Genomic DNA, 24559 nt, shown 5'->3' with positions numbered 1-24559 from the left:
ACTACTAAAAAAATAAACTGATGTGCTTAACTCTATCCATGCTTAGCATAGCAGAACTGGATAAGTAAATTCTTCCAGCATTAACCTGTCCACGTAAAAAAGATATAAACAGTAAATATCTTTTAACAGGCCCCCAAATATCATGATAGTAAAAACATTTGTCTTGCAAAGTTATTACAGCCCCAGCCCTAAAGCCATTTAGCAGGAAGAATGTCCAGGTGATTCGCTAGAGCATATAATTTATACCCCTTAAAAGTACCAAAAAAAAGCAGCCCTTTATTTAAAATGTGAAGCATATGAACTTATATCCAAAAGACAGTATCAGCACTCTGTCCAGACATTCACTACACTCCAGCATCTAAACATCATTCATCCTAGTAATCATGGTGCATATTAAGGAGGAAGAGAGCTAAAAATTTTTTTAAAAAGCAAGTTTTTCACATGTACACTTATGAACATAAAACTACTTTATGTCAGCCCAGCTGGTGTGGCTCAGTGGTTGAGCATCAATCCATTAACCAGGAGGTCACTGGTTCAATTCCTGGTCAGGGCACATGCTTGGGTGTCAGGCTCAATCCCCAGTGCAGGGCATGCAGGAGGCAGCCAATCGATATTTCTATTTCTATTCCTCTCCCTTCCTCTTTCTCTAAAATCAATAAATAACACTAAAAGAAACTACTTTATGCCAGTATTAGAGGAAAAAGTGCACAATTCAATTGGCAAGATCTTCCCTTTTTTTTTTGATTATTGATTCACTGTGTAATCAAGAGCAACCAAAGCTACTTGTCAGTTCAAAGTACCCAACAAAATGTTGAGTCTTCATGACATTTCAAGTTAAAAACAAAGCAATGCAGCTTTGGGGTTTCAGAAAATTGGGCATCCTTTCATGCGGCACGAAGTTCTTCACCTCACTATTTCCATGAGTCCACACTTGTCAAAGTGCAGTTAACCCAAAATTGCAGCGACAGTATATCATGCCAGCTGAATCCAGCCATGTATCTGAGATAGGGTCATATTTCTGCACGGTGTTCAGATAGGAAGACCCTGAGTGACCACCGACCACATAAAGGTAGTTATCGATTACTGCAGCACCAACTCCTAGGAAAGGTGAATAAAAATGGGGAAAAAAACATGTTAAGCATCTAATAGACTTCTCACTAAAAATAAGTGAATGTATTTTAATGTTTTCTTAAAATACATTTCAATAATCTATTATTAATTATACAAGCAATGTAGTAATACTAGAGGCCCGATGCACATTCGTGCCCTCTCGCAGTCCAGGACCCCTCGGGGGATGTTCACCTGCTGGCTTAGGCCCGATACCCCCGGGAATCGGGCCCAAGCCAGCAGTCAGACATCCCTCTCGCAGTCCAGGACCCCTCGCTTCTTACCGCCTGCCTGCAGCAGAGGCGGGAGAGGCTCCCACCACTGCTGCTGTGCTAGCCAGCCTGGCTTCTGGCTGAGCGGGGCTCCCCCTGTGGGAGTGCACTGACCACCAGGAGGCAGCTCCTGCATTGAGCATCTGCCCCCTGGTGGTCATTGCACGTCATAGCAACTGGTCGTTCCGCTGTTTGGTCTATTTTCATATTAGGGTTTTATTTTATAGCATGAGCTCACTGGGAAAATATCCCTGAATATAAAAGTAAAGAAACAGTTGAAGGCTTCCTTCACCTCTGTTCTCCAATCGTACTCTCCTACACCACAGAAAAATATTAAAAATGCAGCCCTGTCCCGGTGGGTGTGGCTCAGTAGTTGAGCATCCACCCGTGAATCAAGAGGACACCAGTTGGATTCCCAATCAGGGCACTTGCCTGGGTTACAGGCTTGATCCCCAGTAGGGACATGCAGGAGGCCGCCAATCGATGTTTCTATCACTCTCTCCCTCTCCCTTCCTCTCTCTCTAAAATCAATATAACATTTTCTTTTAAAAATGTAGCTCTGGCCAGGATGACTCAGTGGTTAGAGCATCAGCCCACACACCACAGGGTCTCAGGCTTGAGTCCAGTCAAGAGAACGTACCTTGGTTGCAGGTTCCATCCCTACCCGGGTTGGAGCGTGCGCAGGAGGCAACCAATTGATGTCTCTCTCTCACATCTATATTTCTCTCTCTCTCTCTCTCTCCCTCCCTCCCCCTCATCCTCTTCCACTTTTTGTAAAAAAATGAAAATAGTGAATGGAAAAAAAGTATTTTTGGGTGAAGATCAACACACACACACACACACACACACACACACAAATAAATAAATAAATGGATGAATGAATAAATAAATAAATGCAGTAATTCCTTTCCTATAGTTTGTGTTAAGCTATCTATCACTATTATTAGATTGCAAACTCCTTGAGAGTTGGCACTATTTAAAAATTCGTCTTTGTATTCCTTTAATATTTGCACTGAATTGTGCATATGGTAAGTACTTAATAAAGACTTGGATGAGTAAAAAAAAAAAAAGGAATGCAGTATATTACACCACCCACCTTAACTGTTTATGAATCGGAATGTTTGTAACACAACGTGTGTGTTTTTAACCCTCACCCAAGGATATTTTCTCCATTAACCTCTAGAAAAAGTAGAAGGGAGGAGGAGAGACAGAGAGAAAGAAGCATCGAGGTAAGAGAGGCACATTGATTGGTTGCCTCCCACACGTGTCAGACCAGGACTGGGAATAGAGATTGTAACTGAGGTATGTGATCTTGACCGGAATCAAACCTGTGACCCTTCAGTTCATGGGCTGGGCCAATGCTCCAACCACTGAGTCAAACCAGCCAGGGCCTCAACGTTTTTAATGAATAACGAGCGAACATTTAAAAGACGACGGCAGTATATATCTTTTCATATATTTTCTTCTCATTTGAAATCTACATATTTTTTCAAGAAATTATTCATTTTCATCAAGTTTTCAAATACAAGTATCCCATTTTTCGAAAGTTCGTGTTACACCATTTTGCTTTACAAAAGACCTATGTTACAGTTGACCCTTGAACAATGAAGGGGTTATGGGTGCCAACACCTGCACAGTAAAAAATCTGAGTAGAACTCTTGATTCCCCAAAAACTTAAGAGCTTACTACTGACTGGAAGCCTTACCAATAACATAAACAGTTGATTAACCCATATTTTGTAATTACATGTATTATATACTGTATTCTTACAATTAAATAACCTAGAGAAAAAATATTAAGAAAATCATAATGAGAGGAGGGAAGATGGTGACTGGCAGGAAGGTAGGGAGGGAGAGAGTGTGAGAGAGTGAGGAACCCATAGAGGAGAGTGTAGACGTGTGTGGTGTGTGTGTATGAGCTAGGGACAGTTAGATTCTGCAGGTCCTCCAAGGGGCTAACAAACCAGGCAGTCTTAGACGGCGGAGCCACGCACAAAGCAGACACTTCTGGGCGGCCGGTGCGGGCACGGAGACCATGCCATCTTGAGAAACAGAGCTGCTTGAGACTAGGATCCTGGTCTCAGTCACAAACCAGGACCCTAAAGCCACTGGGGCAGAGAACTGCGACCACAGCTTCAGACCAACAGACAACAAGAATCCAGACTTCCCTGCAGCAGATTTCTGTGAGTCAAAGAGCCTATCCCCCTCCCCACAGGCTCGCGGGCACTGCCATAGTAACTGATAGACCCGCCCCTCACTCGAGCCACAGCTCCCCTATGGGGAATTCGAGCTTGAGGGCTCACGCAGGACACAGCTCCCCTATGGAAATTCGGAAATTCGAGCTTGAGAGCGCCGCAGGACACAGCTCCCCTATGGGGGCCACCTGACTTTGATTCTGGGCAAGAGCACACGGAAGTCAGTTTTCCGCAGCGCAGGCACACCACAGAGCTGTTGTGCATCCCAGTCCCCCATGGTGACCGGGACCCAAATTCTCCCGGCAAGAGGCAGCACTGAGCACCACCGACTTGACTCTGTTTCTTACCATGTGCGCCTGGGATCCCTGACTTACAGCGCATTCACACTAAGAGTCAGTAACTCCAATTCTTGGTACATGCACACACGGGGACCCTGATTCTCAACGAGAAGCCGCACGAGGCAACAGAGACTCTGATACTCAATTCTTGGTGCAGACACAGGGAAACTCTGACTCCTGGCACGCGCTAGGGGACTCATTTTCGGCACACGCCAACAGTGTGGAGTAGGCAGGATCACTGACTCTCTAAGTACGCACACGAGACCACACTGAATGCTGGGAACACTGAACCTGGGCAAGCCTGGTTCCCACCAACCCACGGCAGCCACACGTCCTAGTGTGGGAGCACTTCAGTGAAACTCGGGTGGTGTGAAGTTCCCATGGCACACGGCCCAGGTCCACACAACTTGAAGCTTGATCCTTCTGGTGACAGTCAGAATGGGGAGACCACACAATCCCCAGAGGAAAGAAAATGAGGAGTCGTCAAGAAAGGAAATTAGTGAAATTGAAGCATGCAACATGACCGAAAAAAGAGTTCAGAGTAATGGTCGTGGAATTTAGACATCGGATGGATGAGAAAATCAACAACCTATGCAAGAATCAGGAAGAAATGAAAAGTGATATAGCTACAATCAAAAACACTATGGAAAATTTCAACAGTAGACTAGAAGAAGCAGAGGACAGAATTAGTGAGTTAGAAGATCAGGTACAGAAACAAGCTCAATCTGAACAGCAATTGGACAAAAAAAATTAAAAAGCAGGAGGAAAGCCTAAGGGAGCTTTGGGACAACATGAAATGAAGTAACATACATATAATAGGGCTGCCAGAAGGACAAGAAGAGCAGCAAGGATTAGAAAATCTATTTGAAGAAATAATGACAGAAAACTTCCCGGATATGGGGAAGAAAAAGTTACACAAGTACAGAGTCCCAAGCAGGATCAACCCCAAAAGACCCACACCAAGACACGTCATAATTTCAATGGCAAATATCAACGACAAATAGAGAATCTTAAAGGTGGCAAGAGAGAGACAGAGAGTTACCTACAAAGGAACACCCATAAGATTATCAAATGAATGTAAGCATTGTTCTCGAACAGAAAAAAAAAAAAGAAAAAGAAAAAGAAGATTATCAAATGATTTCTCAACAGAAACACATCAAGCTAGAAAGGAATGGAAGGAGGTATAAAAGTGTTGCAAAGCAAAGGACTGAATCCAAGAATACTCTATCCAGCAAGACTATCAATCAAAACTGAAGGGGAAATCAGGAGCTTCGCAGACAAAAAAAGGCTAAGGGATTTTATCACCACCAAACCAGCAATGCAAGAGATGCTAAAGGGAATACTGTAAAAAGAAGAAATAAACAGGTAAGAAAGAACACAGACACAAAAATGGATATGACTACAAACAAATACCTTTCAGTAATAACTTTAAACATAAACGGACTAAGTGCTCCAAACAAAAGACATCAAGTGGCTGAATAGATAAAAAAACATGACCCATATATATGCTGTCTACAAGAGACCCACCTCAGAACAAGAAACTCACACAGATTGAAAGTGAAGGGATAGAAAAATATCTTTCAGGCAAATGGAAATGAAAAAAAAAGCTAGGGTAGCAATACTTATATCTGACAAAATAGACCTCAAAGTAAATGCAATAACGAGATAAGGAAGGCCACTTCATAATACTAAAGGGATTGATACAACAAGAGGATATAACCCTGATAAACATATATGCACCCAACGCAGGAACACCCAAATACATAACAAAACTCCTGGAAGATATCAAGGGAGAGATCAACAACAATACAATCATAGTAGGGGACTTTAATACACCACTGACATCACTGGATAAATCCTCTAGACAAAAAATCAGCAAAGACACAGCAATCCTAAATGACTCACTAGACCAGATGGACTTAACTGACATCTTCAGAACATTTCACCCCTAAGCCGCGGAATATACATTCTTCTCAAGTGCACATGGGACATTTTCAAAAATAGACCACATATTGGGTCACAAGCAAAGTCTCCCCAAATTCAAGAAGACTGAAAGCATACCAAGCATCTTCTCAGACCACAATGCCATAACATTAGAAGTAAACTACAATAAAAACAATCCAAAACTCTCAAACACTTGGAAGCTGAATAGCATGCTATTAAATAATGACTGGGTTACCAATGAGGTCAAAGAAGAAATTAAAAGCATCCTGGAAACTAATGACAACAAAAACACAACAATACAAAATCTATGGAACACAATGAAAGCAGTCCTGAGAGGGAAGTTTATAGCTCTTCAAGCCTATTTCAAAAAACAAGAAAAAATGGTAGTAAATCATCTAACTCTACAACTCAAAGAATTAGAAAGAGAGCAACAAGAAAAGCCCAGAGTGAGCAGAAGGAAGGAGATAATAAAGATCAGAGCAGAAATAAATGACATAAAAATAAAAAAAACAATACAAAAGATCAATGAAACCAAGAGCTGGTTCTTTGAAAGGATAAACAAGATTGATGAACCTCTAGCCAGTCTCACCAAAAAGCAAAGAGAGAGGACTCAAATAAACAAAATCAGAAATGAGAGAGGCGAAATAACAACAGACCCCACAGAAACACAAAGGATTGTTAAAAAATACTATGAACAACTCTACTCCTACAAACTAGATAACCTAGAGGAAATGGACATATTCCTAGAAAAATACAACCTTCCAAAACTCAATCGGGAATATTCTAAAAATCTCAATAGGCCAATAATTATGGAAGAAATTGAAACAGTCATCAAAAAGCTCCCAGCAAACAAAAGCCCGGGGCCAGAAGGCTTCACAGGGGAGTTTTACCAAACATTCAAGGAAGAACTAAAACCTATCCTCCTCAGACTATTCCAAAAAATTCAAGAAGGAACACTTCCAAGCTCATTCTATGAAGCCAGCATCACCCTAATACCAAAACCAGATAAAGACAACACAATGAAAGAGAATTACAGGCCAATATCCCTCATGAACATAGACGCCAAAATCCTCAACAAAATTCTAGCAAACCGGATCCAGCAATACATCAGAAAGATCATACACCATGACCAAGTAGGATTTATCCCAGGGATGCAAGGATGGTACAATATCCGCAAATCTATAAAAGTGATACATCACATAAACAAATTGAGAGATAAAAATCACATAATCATACCAATTGACGCAGAAAAAGCATTTGACAAAATCCAACACCCATTTTTGATAAAAACTCTCAGCAAGGTGGGAATAGAAGGATCATACCTCAACATAATAAAAGCTATATATGAAAAACCCACAGCCAACATCATACTCAATGGACAAAAACTAAAACCATTTCCCCTAAGAACAGGAACAAGACAGGGATGCCCACTCTCACCACTCCTGTTCAACATAGTACTGGAAGTACTAGCCATTGAGATCAGACAAGAAAAAGAAATAAAAGGCATCCAAATGGGAAAAGAAGAAGTAAAACTGTCCTTATTTGCAGATGACATGATATTGTACATAGAAAATCCTAAAGACTCCATCAAAAAATTATTAGACTTAATAAATAAATTTGGCAATGTAGCAGGATACAAAATTAATGCCAAGAAATCTATGGCATTTTTTTACACCAATAGTGAACTTATAGAAAGAGAGACTAAAAAAGCAATCCCATTTACCATTGCACCAAAAAAATTAAGATACCTAGGAATAAACTTAACTAAGGAGGTAAAAGACCTATATGCAAAAAACTACAGGACACTGAAAAAAGAGATAGAGGAAGATGTAAACAGATGGAAGAACATACCGTGTTCATGGATTGGTAGAATCAACATCATCAAAATGTCCATACTACCCAAAGCAATCTACAGATTCAATGCAATCCCCATTAAAATACCAATGGCACCGAAACCGGTTTGGCTCAGTGGAAAGTGTCAGTCTGCGGACTGAAGGGTCCCAGGTTCGATTCCGGTCAGGGGCATGTACATTGGTTGCGGGCACATCCCCAGTGGAGGGTGTGCAGGAGGCAGCTGATCACTGTTTCTCTCTCATCGATGTTTCTGGCTCTCTATCCCTCTCCCTTTCTCTCTGTAAAAAAAAAAATCAATAAAATATATATTTAAAAAAAAATACCAATGGCATATTTCACAGACCTACAACGAACATTCCAAAAATTCATCTGGAATAAAAAAAGACCCCGAATAGCTGCAGCAATCCTAAGAAAGAAGAACAAAGTAGGTGGGATCTCAATACCAGATATCAAGCTGTATTACAAAGCCACTGTTCTTAAAACATCCTGGTACTGGCACAAAAACAGACATATAGATCAATGGAATAGAATAGAGAACCCAGAAATCGACCCAAACCACTACGCCCAATTAATATTTGACAAAGGAGGCATGAACATAAAATGGAGTCAAGATAGTCTCTTCAACAAATGGTGTTGGGAAAATTGGACAGATACATGCAAAAAAATGAAACTAGACCACCAACTTACACCATACACAAAAATAAACTCAAAATGGATACAGGACTTAAACATAAGACGGGATACCATAAAAATACTAGAGGAATCCACAGGCAGAAAAATCTCAGACATATGCCAAAGGAACTTCTTCACTGATACTGCTCCTAGGGCAATGGAAACTAAAGAGAAAATAAACAAATGGGACTACATCAAAATAAAAAGCTTTTTCACAGCAAAAGAAACCATCAACAAAACAAGAAAGCCCACTGCATGGGAGAACATATTTGCCAATGACATCACCGATAAGGGTTTAATCTCCAACATTTATAGGGAACTCATACAACTTAACAAAAGGAAGATAAACAATCGAATCAAAAAATGGGCAATGGACCTAAATAGACACTTTTTGGAGGACAGAAGGAAGGCTAAGAGACAAATGAACATGTTCAAATTCACTAATTATCCGAGAGATGCAAATCAAAACAACAATGCGGTATCATCTCACACCTGTGAGATTGGCTATCATCAACAAATCAACAAACGACAAGTGTTAGCGAGGATGCGGAGAAAAAGGAACTCTTTTTCACTGCTGGTGGGAATGCAGACTGGTGCAGTCACTGTGGAGAATAGTATGGAGTTTCCTCAAAAAACTAAAAATGGAACTCCCATTTGACCCAGTGATCCCACTTCTAGGAATATATCCCAAGAAACAGAAAAGCAAAACTAGCATTCAGCATTTGTTTTTTTGCAGCAAACTGTTATAGAGGCAGCATGCACCAAGCAGCGAGAGTGACACTGCCACACTCTTTCCCTGGGAACTACCCTCAGCATCTCAGTATCACGCCACCTAACATAACTGCTTCAAGGCTTTAGCCACTTCAGTTTAGAAAAGGTTTCATAATAATGCTATTTTTTTTGAGGAGCAGGGGAAACCTATATATTAAAATATTCAAAAGTATCTATTGAGCTACATAATTTATGCTCTAAAAATTTTACTTTGTATCTTATAGTTTTAAAAAGAACAAGGCTGCCTAAATGTTTTACATTCTCTTTTTTTTATGACTTTCTCTCGCAATGATGCTACACAAACTATAGTAAACAACTAATAGTTCATTCTATTTTTCCTTTCAGTTTCCTTTGCATGTTTGTTTCACAAGTTTCTTAAGTCACAAATGCAAAGAATACTAACATATTCCATCAGTAACTTAAAACTTTCCCCTTAAAATGATGTTACTTAGTAGAACTCAAAGATAATTTCTTCTTTTCCTTAATGTAATTGTTTTTCTCTAGGGACCCTGAAATTCAGAATTTTCTTAACTATACCTCTTGAGGAGGAGAGGACATTTGAAAGTGAACATATAGGTGCTGATGTGCAATAAAAATAAAATAGAACATCCGAGGATTCTGTGTGTGTGTGTGTGTGTGTGTGTGTGTGTGTATGTGTCTAACATATAAAAAGATGACATTTGTTATATGGACAAAAAGAGTTTCTATAAGATACAGTCTATTACCAGCATATCTCAATAAGATACACTCTATTACCAGAATATCTCAAAATGTGTTCTCCAAGTTTAAGAAATGATAATATGCACACTGGCATATGAAGACCACAGTAAAGAAATCTATGTGGTTTTGTCTAATCTTGTCTTGCAAGTTTACCACAAAAGTATGTTTTTTTTCTGAACAATACTCTTTATTATTATATTCCAAGAACATCACTATAAAAATATTGTCCTATATGTTCAAAATCAGTAAATTATTATTACCTGTTCTGGGTTCTTTCATTGGTCTACACACAGTCCACTGATTTTGATGAGGGTCATATCTTTCAATGCTTGACAAATGTGAGACACCGTTATGTCCACCTACCACAAAAATAAAGCCCAGCATGACACCCACACCAAAGTGGATCCTTTTATCTGCCATAGATGCAACCATCTCCCAGGAGTCCTTACTTGGATCATAACGCTCCACACTGCAAATATTCACAAAAGAAAGAATTAATTCATATATTCTTTGTATTACTCTTCCTACTAAAGCAATACTAAACACCACTTTTGAACTTTTAAAAGTTAAATAGACAGATATAAAACCAGAGTAGTTTGTCCCAAATGTTTTGATTTTGCTGGTGAGATTGCAGGGATAAAAGTTTACTTTGTGGAATGGGTGCAAAAATAGCAGCAAGGTATATTAATGTTATAGAACTTTTGGAGCCAGAAAACCTGGGTTCAAGTACTTAATGCACCATATTTAGAGCTGAGTAAATATGTACCATCGTCCTACCACTTTGGATTTGTGTAATCCTGGGTAAGTCATATTTCCTCTCAGCTACAAAAATGGCAATAATACAACTTCAAAGAATCTATAGAAGAACAGTCAAATGAGTATGCATGGGAAAGAACTTCGAAAATCACAAACTGAATATAGATGTATTCTAAGGATATTAAGAGTCTTCTACACAGCCAAGAAAAAAGGAAAAGAGGGAAAGAATAGGAATTTTTTCTTACAGGAGAATTCACAGTGGTTTACTGCAAAGCAAACACTGCAGATTTCATAGCACAAATTGGCTAACCATAATAATCTCAGAGTAATTTAGGAAAATTCAAGGATATAAGTCAAATCTGCATTTCAGAGAACACTTGGCATTTTCAAGCTAGCCTATGGAAATCTGAATTTCTAAAAGAGCTTCCCTAGAACATTGCAGAAAGCCATGTAGCCTATGCTTTGCCTTGAAGCAGCACAAAGGCAAGCTTCTTAAGCTTGTTCTGGCCTTAATCTAACCTCTCAAAAGATCCTAAAGCATTTGAATGTCAGTAACTTAATTCTGGATTTACAATAGAGACTAGACTGTAGACTAGACTAGAATATACACTAAATTAGAACTTTTTGAAAGGACACCACAATAAAAACCTTTAGAGCAAAATCACTGGGTAAGAGTCAATAAACTGTAGCAAAAACTTAAAACTTCAAGAGTATCTCAAAACTAAAATACTTAACCTTTCATCTTATAAATCTCTGCCAGCAACTTTTCAAAGAGTAGAAATGTATGCCTGGGCCCTAGCCGGTTTGGCTCAGTGGAAAGAACATTGGCCCTCAGACTGAAGGGTCCCAGGTTCAATTCCAGTCAAGGGTGTGTATTGGTTGGGTGCAGAGGCAACCAATTAACACGTCTCTCTCACATGGATGTTTCTTTGTCTCTCCCCCTTCCTTCCACTCTCTAAAAACCAATAGATTTTTATCCTCAACTGAGGATATTTTTAAATAAGTAAATATATATTTTAAAATAAATAAATATACATATATATATATATACACACACATAGTGTAAGCATATAGGAATTGCATTTTTCACTTTTTTATTCTATTAATAAAAGCAATGCTTAAAAGGCCATTTACACACACACACACATACCACCCAAAATCTAGTTGTCTAACTTAATCTTATTTTCAGATTTCTGAATTTTAAAATCTATCCATTTATATTGATTGAATGAATATAAAATTTAGTAAGAGGCATTTGACTCAGGTTTGTATTAAGTCCCCATGTAAACAATCATACTCATAGGGCAGATTAAATTTCCAAAATGTCTGTTAATATTACTTTAAAAATTAAAAGGGGAAGTTAATTTATACACACAAATTGTTAAAAAGCCAGAAATCATTGTTAGTAATACTTTAAAAATCTACAGCTTGATTAAGTTAAATACCTTACCTGTTCATGTGGGCGGGACCATAACCACCAATGGCATATATCATTCCATCCAGCACAGCTGCAGCAAAACAACTCCGTGTTGTAGTCATTGGTGCCACAGGTTCCCATTTTCTTAATTTGGGAATATACTTCTCTACAGACTGTAAATAAGACTGTCCATCATAGCCACCGAGGGCGTAAAGTTCTCCTGCAAGTACTACTACTCCAAGGGTACTTCGGTGCTCATTCATTCTCTCGAGAGAAGTCCAGGTATTTGTATCAGGATTCCAGCATTCTACTGAATTTTCATGATTTCTGATAGTGAAATCAGGACGCACATCAGTTTCAATACCACCTATAACATACACTTTTTGGTCTAAAACGCATATTCCAAATTCATAGCGAGGCATGTTTAGGGGTGCCAAACCAATCCAAGAGTCATTCTGAGGAAAGTACATCTCCACACTAAAGAATAAGCAGAAAACATTAAATTTTAAAAATCAAAATGGTCCATCAACAAAAATGTTTAATCTCATTAGTAATCAGGGACATGAAATTAAAACCACAATAAACCATGACACACTTTCCAGACTGGGAAAAATTTAAAGTCAGATAATAACTACTGACAAGGATGTGGAGCAAGGAATAAACACTCTGCTGCTGAGAGTGTAAACTGGCAAAACTACCCTGGAAAATGATTTCATATTTTCTGGTAAATTTGAAGATATATACATGCCTGACAGCAATTTAATTCCTGTATATGTATTCTATGAATGTGTATTACAGTTTTACACCAGGCCACATATATAGAAATGTTCATAGCAGCACAACACAATCATCCATCAAAAGAAGAATCTATATAATAAAAGCCTAAGCGACCGTTACGGCGGAATGACCAGAACGACCGGTCGCTATGATGCGCACTGACCACCAGGGGGCTGATGCTCAATGCAGGAGCTGCCCCCAGCCAGTCAGTGTGCTCCCACAGGGGGAGCGCCGCTCAGCCAGAAGTCGGGCTCACAGCTGGCGAGCGCAGTGGCAGTGGCGGGAGCCTCTCCCGCCTCTGCGGCAGAGCTAAGGAGCAGCAAGCCGAGTGGTAAGGAGCAGTGGTAAGGCGTGAGAGCTCCCAGACTGCGAGAAGGCACAGGCCAGGCTGAGGGACAACCCCCTCCCTAGTGCATGAATTTTGTGCACCGGGCCTCTAGTGAATAAGATGGTATATCCACCCTATGACTGAGCAATTCCATTCCTAAGATATACTAGTATACCCAAGAGAAATGTACACATATATACATGTACAAGGATGTTCACAGAAGCGTTATTTGTAATAGTTAAAAACTGGATGTTTTTAAATGTTCCACATGTTCATCAACAAAAAAAAAATGGATAAATTGTGCCATATTATACAAGAGAATAGTACACAGCAATGAAAATGAACAAACTATAGCTACATGCAACAGGAATGAATCTTACACACATAACATTGAGGGAAAGAAGCCAAAATTGAGAAAATTATATTCTGTATACAGTAGGTCCTCAGGTTATGTCGGAGATCCGTTCCTACAGTGCGAAGTAACACGATTTTCGCCGTTAAGTCGGAACCCACCTACATAAGCACCTACATCACTCACACACAGCAGTAATGAAGTGACACAGCAAAAAAAAATTTTTTTAAAAAAGATAACAATTCCTGACCTTTAGTTGTGGTAAATAAATAATAAAAAAAATAAAGAACATATGTACATATGTCGAAATGACGGAACTTTTTTTTTATATAAATAAATGGGAGATGGTGACATAACTACCAAACGACTTATGTCGAGTCCGACGTAACCCGAGGACTGCCTGTAGTTTCATTCATATGAAGTTCAAAAACATTTCTAACCTCTGGATTAAAAATGAGGATAGTGGTGACCTTTGGGGAAGACAGGCAGGGAACTCAAGGATGGTTTCTGTGTGTTAGTAATGTTTCCTATTTCTTAATCAGGTTTGTAATGTTCACTTTGTGATAATTCCAAGCTGTACATTTAGAATTTGTGAAATTTTTTGCATGTGTGTAGCATTTCAATTTATTTTTATAATTAACATGTTCATTGTAGAAAGTACTGTATTATGTCCACATAATACCGTGCACCAATGAAACTACATAAACTATTTCCTCATGTAGTCTCTCAGATGGATTTCATAAACTTACTGCTGAGCAAGAAAACACATATCTGAAAAATATATATAGTACTTCCTTTATATAAAAATGTATAGCCCTGACCAGTATGATGGCTCAGTTGGCTGGGTGTCATCCTGTGCACCAGGAGTTTGCCAGTTGGATTCCCGGTCAAGGGCACATGCCTGGGTTGTGGGCTCAATCCCTGGTAGGGGGAGGCAAGAGGCAGCCAATCAATGTTGCACTCTCACATCCATGTTTCTCTCTCCCTCTCTTTTCCTCTCTCCCTAAAAATCAATAAACTATTGTTTAAAAAAGAAGAAAAAAAAAAGGTGTAAAACCTAACGATATATTGGGGCACATAAAAAATACCGCAAAATTATAACACAAAGGAATAATGCATAGAAAATTCAGAGTAGTGCTTCAGTTGATTGAATGTCATCCTGTGCATCCCTGTGCACCGAAAAGTTGCTGGTTTGATTTCTAATCAGCCTGGGTTGTGGGTTTGGTCCCAGGTTGGGACACGTACGGAAGGCAACTGGTTGATGTTTCTTTCTCACATCAATGTTTCTCTCTCTCTCTCTCTCTCTCTCTCTCTCTCTCTCTCTCTCTCTCTCTCTCTCTCTCCCCCTCTTCTTTCCTCTCTCTCTAAAATCAATAAAAAGATATTTAAAAAATATACAGAATATATCAGTTGACATTGATAAAATATCCTACCATTGAGGCGGGGAAAGCAATCTACCACATTTTTGGAAATAGCCAGAAAGAAATCCACAGTATTGAAGAAATATATCAAACACAAAAGTTTTCATAAAGCAATTCCCTTCAAGGGAAAAGCAAAGATAACATCCAGTTATATTTTCAATATATAAAAGTTATTTGTATAATGCTCTAAGTCAGGGATTGGCAAATACAGTTATGGGCCAAATTCAGCTCATCAATACTTTTGTAAATAAAGTTTTATTGGAACCTAGCTATGCTAATTCATTTATGTACTGTTTATGACTTCTCTCACACATGGCAGAGTTGAGTAGTTATAACAGAGACCATATGGCCACAAAGTCTAAAATATTTATTATTTGGCTCTTCATAGAAATAGTCTGACAACTCCAAGTTATTAGAAAAGAAAGCACTTTTTACTACTGTCACTACAAAAATTTACATTGAACAAAATAAACTGCATATAAAGTCTACGATTTGTATCAATATCCTATTTTTCTTATTTCTTTGGTGGGTCTTCTAATTAACTGAATTCATTCAAACCCAATCTTGGACCTAAGTCTCCCTCATCAGATTTCTAGCTCTCCTCTTTAGCACCTACTGATATAGCTAGCAATAATAAATCCCTCCAACCTGGTGTGACTCTAATAAAGATACAAATGGTTTCACAAAGAAAAAAGACATAAAATAGAAAAGTTAGTAAGTACCCAGAAGAGATGACGTTTGTACACTGCAAGTGGGGTGTTAATAATTGAGAGTGTTGTAGAGAATGGATGATAATGTCATTAAAACAATCAAGTAAGAGTTAGGAAGAAGGGGAAAAAGAAGCAAATTTAAAAAAAAATAAGAAAATCAAACTATTTTAAAATTATGGGAAGCACATTTAGAAAGTATAAAATCTATTAATATCAACCCTTCTATTTACCTATCCAAAGTGGCAAACAGTCCAGACTTTCCTCCTACTGCACACAGTACTTTGGGAGCACAGCGCGGTCGTGTCATCAAGACTGTCTGATGGGAGAGTCTATGTTCAGGCATAAAGTGGTACTTTAGGGCTTCATTCAAAAGATGTTTACAAGTACGGTCATCACGAATAAGATGATTTGCTTCATATAATCTAGTGAGAAACTTAACACTTAGCAATGGTAATCGCACACTGTTAAGTAGCTGTGCTAAGTATTTCTGGCGTTCTTGTACATCATAATTGATCCAAGATTCAAGTGCATAAAAAACAGTCTCTTCGGTAGCTACATTCAAACAGTCATTGGAAACAATTTCATCCAAATCAGCATGTGTAAGCTCAAAAAACTCTTCAGTCTGGCAAACAGCTTCAAAATTCTGGCATATATATTTAGTGGCTGCCAAATAAAGGTCATGACAACCATACGTCTCTGCAAAACGAGAAATTCCAATACAATTACCAGGATCAAGTTGGCTTTCAAGAAATGCACAACATTCTTTCAGGACAAGTTTTATCTGGAGTAGGTTTGCTGCTGGAAGGAGAGATTCTACCGTGTCCTGTGAAATAAAAATAGTTCCTGTGTAGGCATATTCCACAATAGCCTGGAGAGCAGTTTCATCAATGCACTGAAACTCAACCTCACTGTTCTCTTTTTCAGAAAGATTTCCAGTAAACATAGCTTTGAAATATGGGCTGATGCTGGCAAGTACCACTTTGTGAGCATGAATTTTAACATCACCTACTCGAAGAATGATGTCACAGAGTTCATGATGTTGACGAAGAAGATTCAGACCCTGCAGAAGTTGTTCAGAATGTAAGTGTGTTAAGTTAGCAAGCATGTAGGTCGGGGATGTATGGTCCATCTACAGAAAAACAAAAAGCACAGTTAATTCAAAATAATCTTGCCAATATGATATCTTTTCCTAATAGTACAAAATAAATAAAATTCGTTGTTTGTTGTGTTTTAAATACACTATGCTAAATACCAGACAGAGGCTTTTTTAAAAATATATTTTTATTGATTTCAGAGAGGAAGTAGAGGGAGAGACAGAGAAACGTCAATGATGAGAGAATCATTGATTGGCTGCCTCCTGCACACCCTCTACTGGGGATCAAGCCTGCAATCTGGACATGCACCCTGACCAGGAATCGAACTATGACCTCCTGGTTCATAGATTGATGCTCAACCACTGAGCTACACCAGCCAGGCAACAGGGGCTTTTAAAGTTAAAAGGGATATAACCAGTCATATAATTCAACTCCTTCAATATACATATTGAGAAACAGAGGCCCGCCCTAGCCAGTTTGGCTCACTGGATAGAGCGTAAGCCTACGGACTGAAAGGTCCCAGGTTCGATTCTAGTCAAGGGCACATGCCAGGGTTGCGGGCTCGATCCCCAGTAGGGCGTGTGCAGGAGGCAGCCAATCAATGATTCTCTTTCATCATTGATGTTTCTATCTCTCTCTCTTCCTCTCTGAAATCAATTTAAAAAGAAAAAGAAAAAGAAACAGAGGCCCAAAGATTACGAGTTTATGCCCCAGACCACAAAGGTCTCTTGACAATTGACTTTTGGATCACAATTCTGCCAACTCTTCTATTTACCTTCATTAAATTAAAGTCTGAGCTATCACTGAGAAACACCAGCCAGGGCTACTCAACTCTTGATCACAACTTCAGATCATTCTCACTCAATCTACTTACCACTATGTGCTTCTGAAAGATGAAATAAAAATAGGAGAGAAGAAAAGAGATGAGAAAAAATAAGAAGAAAAAGTGAAAGGCAATAAGGACTGTGGTAGGCTAAATAATGGCTCCCTAAAAAGATATCTATATCCTAATCCCTGGAACTTTGGAGTTACTTTACATGGCAATTAAAGGCTTTGCAGGTATGATTAAGGATTCTAAGAAGGGAAGATTATCCTAGTGGGCCCTAAATATAATCACAGGCTTATTATAAGAAGATTTGACACAGGCAAAAGAGAAGAAGGTAATGTGGCCACAGAGACAGAGATTACAGTGATGAAGCCACAAACCAAGTAATACTGGCAGCCACCAGAAGCTGGAAGAAGCAAGGAACAAATTCTCCCCTAGAGCCTCCAGAGGGTGGACAGCCCTGCCAACACCTTAATTTCAGCCCAGAAATATTAATTTCAGATGTTTGGCCTTTAGAACTGTAAGAGAATAAATTTCTGGTTTTGTAAGCAACTGAGTTTGTAGTAGTTTGTTACATCAGACATAACAAATTAATATATAGCTACTAAGATAGCTCATTTGGTTAGAGCATTGTCCCCAGAGCCAAGGTTACGGATTCAATCCCAGTCAGGGCACATACAAGAAACAACTAATGAATGCATAAATAAGTAGGACAACAAATTGATGTTTCTCTTCTCTCTCTCTCTCTCTCTCTCTCTCTCTCTCTCTCTCTCTTTCTCTCTCTCAATTCAATCAATAAATAATTTTTTAAAAGAAGGGGGGGGGGAGAGAAAGAATTGTTTTTTTAAAAAAAGAAATTAGTCCTAGATGGTTTGGTTCAGTGGATAGAGCATCGGCCTGTGGACTGAAGGGTCCAAGGTTTGATTCCGGTCAAGGGCACATGCCCGGGTTGCGGGCTTGATACCGGGTGGGAGGCATGCAAGAGGCGGCCGATCGATGATTCTCTCTCATCATTGATGTATGTCTCTCTCTCTCCCTCTCCCTCTCCCTACCTCTCTGAAATCAATAAAAATATATTTAAAATAAATAAATAAATATTTAAAAAAAATTAGCGCAGCTGGCGTGGCTCAGTTGGTTGAGTGTTATCCCATGCACCAAAAAGTTGCTGGTTTGATTCCGGGTCAGGGCACATATCTGGGTTGCAGGTTCGATCTCTGGTCAGAGCATGTACAGAAGGCAACAATTGATGTTTCTCTTTCTCTCACATTGATGTTTCTCTCTCTTTCTCACACTCTCCCTCTCTTCCTCTCTTTCTCTCTCTGAGCATGTCCTTGGGTGAGGATTAAAATAGAAAATTAGCCGGGCTGGTGTGGCTCAGTGGTTGAGCATTGACCTATGAACCACGAAGTCACGGGTTGATTCCCAGTCAGGACAACTGGGCACATGCCCAGTGTTCGGGCTCTTTTCCCAGTGGAGGGCATGCAGGGGGCAGCCAATCAACGTCTCTCCCTCTCTCTTCCTCTTTGAAATCAATAAAAATATTTTAAAAATTAATACATAAATACTTCAAACTAGATCATAGCTGCTTAGAATGCATAAAACATAACACACCTATACAATATAAACTGTTTCCTTTCTGTCTCATTCACATCTTAAACACAAGTTATGAAAATAAAAAAGTATAAGATTTAGTTCCTATTTTTAAAGTATTATCAATAAATTAAAATTCCCAACACTATTAAATAATATAAATATTGGTAGAAGTGAATACAGCACTTCATTCCTGTGCATTTTTTTATCCTCAACTGAGGATATGTTTATTGATTTGAGAGAGAGAAAGGGAGAGAGAAAAAGAGAGAGATAAAGAAACATTACTGTTTGAGAAAAACATTGGTCAGTTGCCTCCTATACATGCCCCAACCAGTTACCCCTGATCAACCAATGGTGTGAAAATACTAAATAGAAAATTCCAGGAAAAAAAAGTTGTACGTTTTAAATTGCTTGCTGTTCTGAGTAGCATGATAAAATCTGGGGCTGTCCTGCTCCAGCCCACCTGGAACGTGAGTCATTCCTCTGTCCCGTGTACCCACACTGTATACACTGCCTGCCTATTGGCCACTTAGTAGCTGTCTCAGGTATAATCAGCTGTCATGGTACTGTAATACTTGTGGTCAAGTAACATTTATTTTACTTAATAATGGCCCCAAACTGTAAGAGTAGTGATGCTGGCAATTCAGATATGCCAAGAAAGCCATAAAGTGCTTTCTTTAAGTGAAAAGATGAAAATTTCAACTTAATAAGGGGAAAACAATCATATGTAAGGTTGCTAAGATCTACAGTAAGAACGAATCTTCTATCTGTGATATTTTAACAAAGGAGAAAGAAATTTGTCCTAGTTTTGCAGATGACATACAGCTGCAAAGTACAGTGAAAACAATGGATAATAAAACAAGGATCCAAAAGAACTGACATCTAATAAGAAAAAGTTTCATAGGAATAAATGCTAAGATTCTATAGTGGAATCTATTTAGTAAGATTCCAAAACAGCTATACAAGTATAGAATAAGAGAGAGAAAAAACTCATCTGTAGGATGTGTTTAGAGGGCTTAAGGATTTTAATTTTAGTACTACTTTAGTACACAAAGTTTATGTAAGTTTAAGCTGCATCAACAGAATTATAATATACAGACTTAGCACATTCTTACTTTGCTCTGAAAATATCAGAACATATCTAGAGTACAGATTTGGGGTACCATCCTTTAAGAGGAAGCTAAACAAAGTCTAATACCTGATGAGGAGGAAAATTCAAATTATGTGTAATGGGTAATGAAACTGAGGACACTAAGTCTGAAAAAAAGGATAACTGAGGATGTCATGTGAAAAACCAAGGGATTAAAAGTTAATAATAATATAACAGAAATAGAGCCTTATCACTTAGTAAGCTCTTGATAAATATTATGTTATTTACCAATAAGTTACCTTATTACTAGGAAATTTTTTAAGTTACTGCTTAAAAGGTATTCTGCTTTCTATGTTGTATCATCTCTCATTACCAGAAAAGAAATCCACCTTGTACCATTGACATTCTAGGCCACACAAAATATTGCAGAATTGGTGATTCTTACATGACGTTAATAAGTTATTGGTTAGATTCATTTTTCATATAAATAGGAAACATAGTGATAGATCCTTAAATAGATTTTTGTGTATCCAGTTCAAGACTGGTAAATTGCCATTAATATAGGATATCCTATATAATAAAAGCCAAATATGCAAATTGTCCCCTCGACTGGGAGTTCGACCACTCACTATGACGTGCTGACCACCAGGGAGCGGCACGGTGAGGGCAGCGGGCGACATTGGAGGCACTGCTGGCCCCAATGGACCCCGAAAAGAGGGGAACTGCGGCGGGATGGTGGAGCAGGTGAGCAGGTGGTGCCAGGCCAAGGCGGGTACAAGCAGGGGCTGATCTCCCCGCCGATGGTGGGCGACAAGTGGCAAGAGTGGGGGGGGGGGGGGCCGCCACCTGGCTCCCAGGCACTGAGGGAGCTGGGCTGGGGACCCGGCCCCGACCAATCGCCACACAGACAGCAACCAGCAGCGGCAGGCCCTGATCCGCCTGACTGGGGCCAGGTCCCGGGCTGACAGGGAACTGGGGGTGGGTGGTGGCGACCAACCTCCTGCAGTGCCCAGGCGGGTGGCTGCAGCCTCTCGCTGGCTACCTGGGGGTCAGAGTGATGGGGACGGAAGTGCAGTAAGAATGTGGGGTGTTTGCCGAGCTCGCTCTCACTCCCCCTTGCTAACCTCTCCCAGGACACCAGGGCTCATGTACCAGGGAGGCCCCAGTCTCAGGTGACAGGTGTCTGCAAGGAGCCCGCCTGCACCTGTGCGGCCTCTTCCGGGTGAGCCAGGCCACAGCCGCCGGGACTGCAGAGGCCGGTCAGGCTCCTCGTGGATTCACGCAGGAGCCGGTCTGCGAGGCCAGCTGGGAGAGAGTGCACTGCCCACCTGGCTTCCGGGCAGCACTGCTGGGCAGCCCAGAGGCCCATGCTGCGCCCTGGCCCGCATCATCCAGCCTCGCTCACCGCATCTCAGCGTGGACTCAGCCGCCATGACTCAGGCAGAGGGGGGTGCGCGGGGGCCGGGAGCCCAGGTGCCGTCCAGGGCCCAGAGGTCAGCTGGGACCTGCCCTTCCACACCAGACGCTTGTGTTTCAATCACCGGCCAGTCCTAGGGACCGCACCCGGGCACTAGACCTCTAGTGAGAGCATAATATAATATTGATTTGTAAATACACACATACACAAACACACACACACACATATATGTACACAAACTCATAAACACACATACATGTTTTTGAGATACCATCTCACACCTGTCAGAATGGCTATCATCAACAAATCAACAAATGACAAGTGCTGGCAAGGATGCGGAGAAAAAGGAACCCTCATGCACTGCTGGTGGGAATGCAGACTGGTGCAGCCACTGTGGAGATCAGTATGGAATTTCCTCAAAAAATTAAAAATGGAACTCCCATTTGACCCAGTAATCCCACCTCTAGGAATATAGCCCAAGAAATCAGAAACACCCATCAGAAAGGATATATGCACCCCTATGTTCATAGCAGCACAATTCACAATAGCTAAGATTTGGAAACAGCCTAAGTGCTCATCAGCAGATGACTGGATTAAAAAACTATGGTACAGAGAACCAAGATGGCGGCATAGGTAAATGCCTGTACTTGCTGCCTCCCACCACCACATCAAAATTACAACTAAAATACAAAACAACTATCACCCAGAACCACGAGAAAGCTGGCTGAGTGGAAGTACTGCAACTAGAGAGGTAAAGAAGAAAGCACACTGAGACTGGTAGGAGGTGCAGAGGTGCAGAACGGGCTGGTCCAGCACCTGGGTGTGCTGCTTTTTTAATTGGAGGGAGATCGCCTCTGCGGAGGCCGCCTGGAGGAGAAAGGAGTCCCAGCCCCACACCAGACCCCCAGCCCAGGGTCCCAGAGCTGGGGAAAGAAGTCCCTACGGGCCGGGCCATAAGAATTACGACTGTAAAAACCAGTGCGGATTGGGGCTCAGTGACCCACAGGCTGCTGGAAACCCAGCTGCCCCTCTTAAAAGGCCCGCACCACAAAATGAATTTACAAGCTCCTGCTTCCTCTAAGCTCCAATGTCGGGCGAGGCTCTAGGGGACCCAGACACATACGGGGAGAAACTGGACTGTCTGGCATCGGGACAGGAATGCAGGATGGCTTTCTTCCAGAGGGAGGTGCTCTCAGCGGTCATTGTTCCCGTGCTGGGACCTCCTGGGATGCAGGGCTGACTGACAGCCATTTCTGTTTGCTCCACCCTGGTGATTCCCTGAGACCCCGCCCCACCCAATTTACAACTCCACCCAAGCTGTGCACAGCGGCTTTCGCATATGAATGGTCTGTCCCTTCTCAGGCAAAAACTCTCTTAATCAAGCTGCAGCTGAGACAGGGAGCCCCAAACCTATCAATAAAAGGCCCAAGACCCTGCACCAGAAGCAGCCTGCCTTGCTTCACAGCTGAGCCTTGTCTGGGCACATCCAAACCCAACACAAAGAGGAGGAATCTGCAGATCTCTCTGTAGCTCCTGCTGGGTGGCCCCAGACAGTGGCTGACTTTGCACCTCCCTGGAGACCCAAGAGCCAGTATACCAGAGGTCAGTGTGAGACCATATCAGATTACAACTCATCACAGCCACAAGCAACACACTCAAGGGGCAGACTCAGTGAGCACCAAAGCCCCACTGAAGCAAGTCCTGCTCCATAAGGGTGTCTCCTGCACAGCAAATCTCCCACTGTAGTCGCAGGTGGTCCCCACAGCCAATTGGCCTGGAGGTCAATTCTTCCCAGTGAAACCAACAATAATCAAGACTTAACTACAACAAAACTGTGCACACAGCCCACAAAGGGGTGCACCAAGAGTGTCCACCTCAGGTGATTGGGGAGGCTAAGCCTCTGGGCATATAGGACACCTACTACACAAGGCCACTCTATCAACTCAAGGAGACTTAGCAGCTCTACCCAATACATAGAAACAAACACAGCGAAGCAGCCAAAATGCGGAGACAAAGAAACATGTCACAATGAAAGAAATGGAGGAAAGAAAACTACTAGATATAGAGTTCAAAACCACGGTTATAAGGTTAATCAAGAATCTTCTAGAGGAGAAACCAAGATGGCAGCACAGGTAAACACTTGAACTTGCTGCCGCGCATAACCACTTCAAAACTAAAGCTAAAAGACAAAACGGACATCTTCCAGAACCACAGGAAGGCTGGTTAAGTGGAAATTCTACAACTAGAAGGGAAGAGAAAAGAACACTGAGACTCAGAGGAGCTGCGGAAGTAAAGTCCAGAGTTACGGATGCACGCGCGCAGAGAGACCTGGCAACTGAGTATGCGGCTGGCTTTCTCAATCGGGAGGGAGACACAAGCTCCCGACTGCTCTGAACTCCAGTTCTGGGTGAGACTCTGGGGACCCAGACTCATACGGAAAGAGGATGGACTGTCTGGCATCGGGCAGAACTCTAGGGGGACTTTCTCTCAGAGGTGCCTGCAGCGATTACCAAGGGACACTGAGACCTGGGGGCCTCTTGGGGCAGTGCTGATGGGAAGCCATTGCTGTTTGCTCCACCCTGAGACCCCGCCCCACCTAAGCTGTGCACAGAGGCTTTTGCATATGAATGGCCTGGTCCTTTGAAATCTAAAATTACCTAACAAACTGCAGCTGGGCCAGAGAGTCCCAGAACATCCAAAAGAAGGCCCAAGGCCCCACAGCAGCTTGCATTGCTTCACAGATGGACCTCATCTGGGCACCTCCAAACCCCAAACAAAGAAGAGGAATCTGCAGATCTCTCTGTAGCTCCTGCTGGGTGGCCTCAGGCAGAGTCTAAATTAGCACCTCCTTGGAGATCCAAGAGCCAGTGTACCCAGGGGTCAGAGTGAGACCATCCAGATTACAACTC

At 41.0% G+C, this 24559-nt stretch overlaps 2 protein-coding genes across 2 annotated transcripts in view; one reads left to right on the top strand and one right to left on the bottom strand.

Moving 5' to 3' along the window:
- The window catches only part of C2H14orf28 (chromosome 2 C14orf28 homolog), a 53961-nt gene extending 44201 nt beyond the window's left edge, over window positions 1-9760 (top strand). Inside the window, exon 7 of the transcript XR_008557997.1 lies at window positions 9657-9760. The gene's annotated coding sequence lies outside the window, so the exon portion shown is untranslated. The remainder of the gene's footprint in view (window positions 1-9656) is intronic.
- KLHL28 (kelch like family member 28) overlaps window positions 8-24559 on the bottom strand; it is a 36444-nt gene continuing 11892 nt past the window's right edge. The window contains exons 2-5 of the mRNA XM_054725481.1: window positions 15864-16762; window positions 12079-12522; window positions 10133-10341; window positions 8-1098 (exon numbers count right to left, since the gene is read on the bottom strand). Coding sequence (XP_054581456.1) covers window positions 935-1098; window positions 10133-10341; window positions 12079-12522; window positions 15864-16762 — 1716 coding nt within the window. The 3' untranslated portion in view covers window positions 8-934. The remainder of the gene's footprint in view (window positions 1099-10132; window positions 10342-12078; window positions 12523-15863; window positions 16763-24559) is intronic.

Source organism: Eptesicus fuscus, chromosome 2 (genome assembly GCF_027574615.1).
Source record: "Eptesicus fuscus isolate TK198812 chromosome 2, DD_ASM_mEF_20220401, whole genome shotgun sequence".
Lineage (NCBI taxonomy): Eukaryota > Metazoa > Chordata > Mammalia > Chiroptera > Vespertilionidae > Eptesicus > Eptesicus fuscus.
The sequence above is the reverse complement of the archived record's forward strand: the minus strand, read 5'-3'. Positions and strand labels throughout refer to the sequence as shown.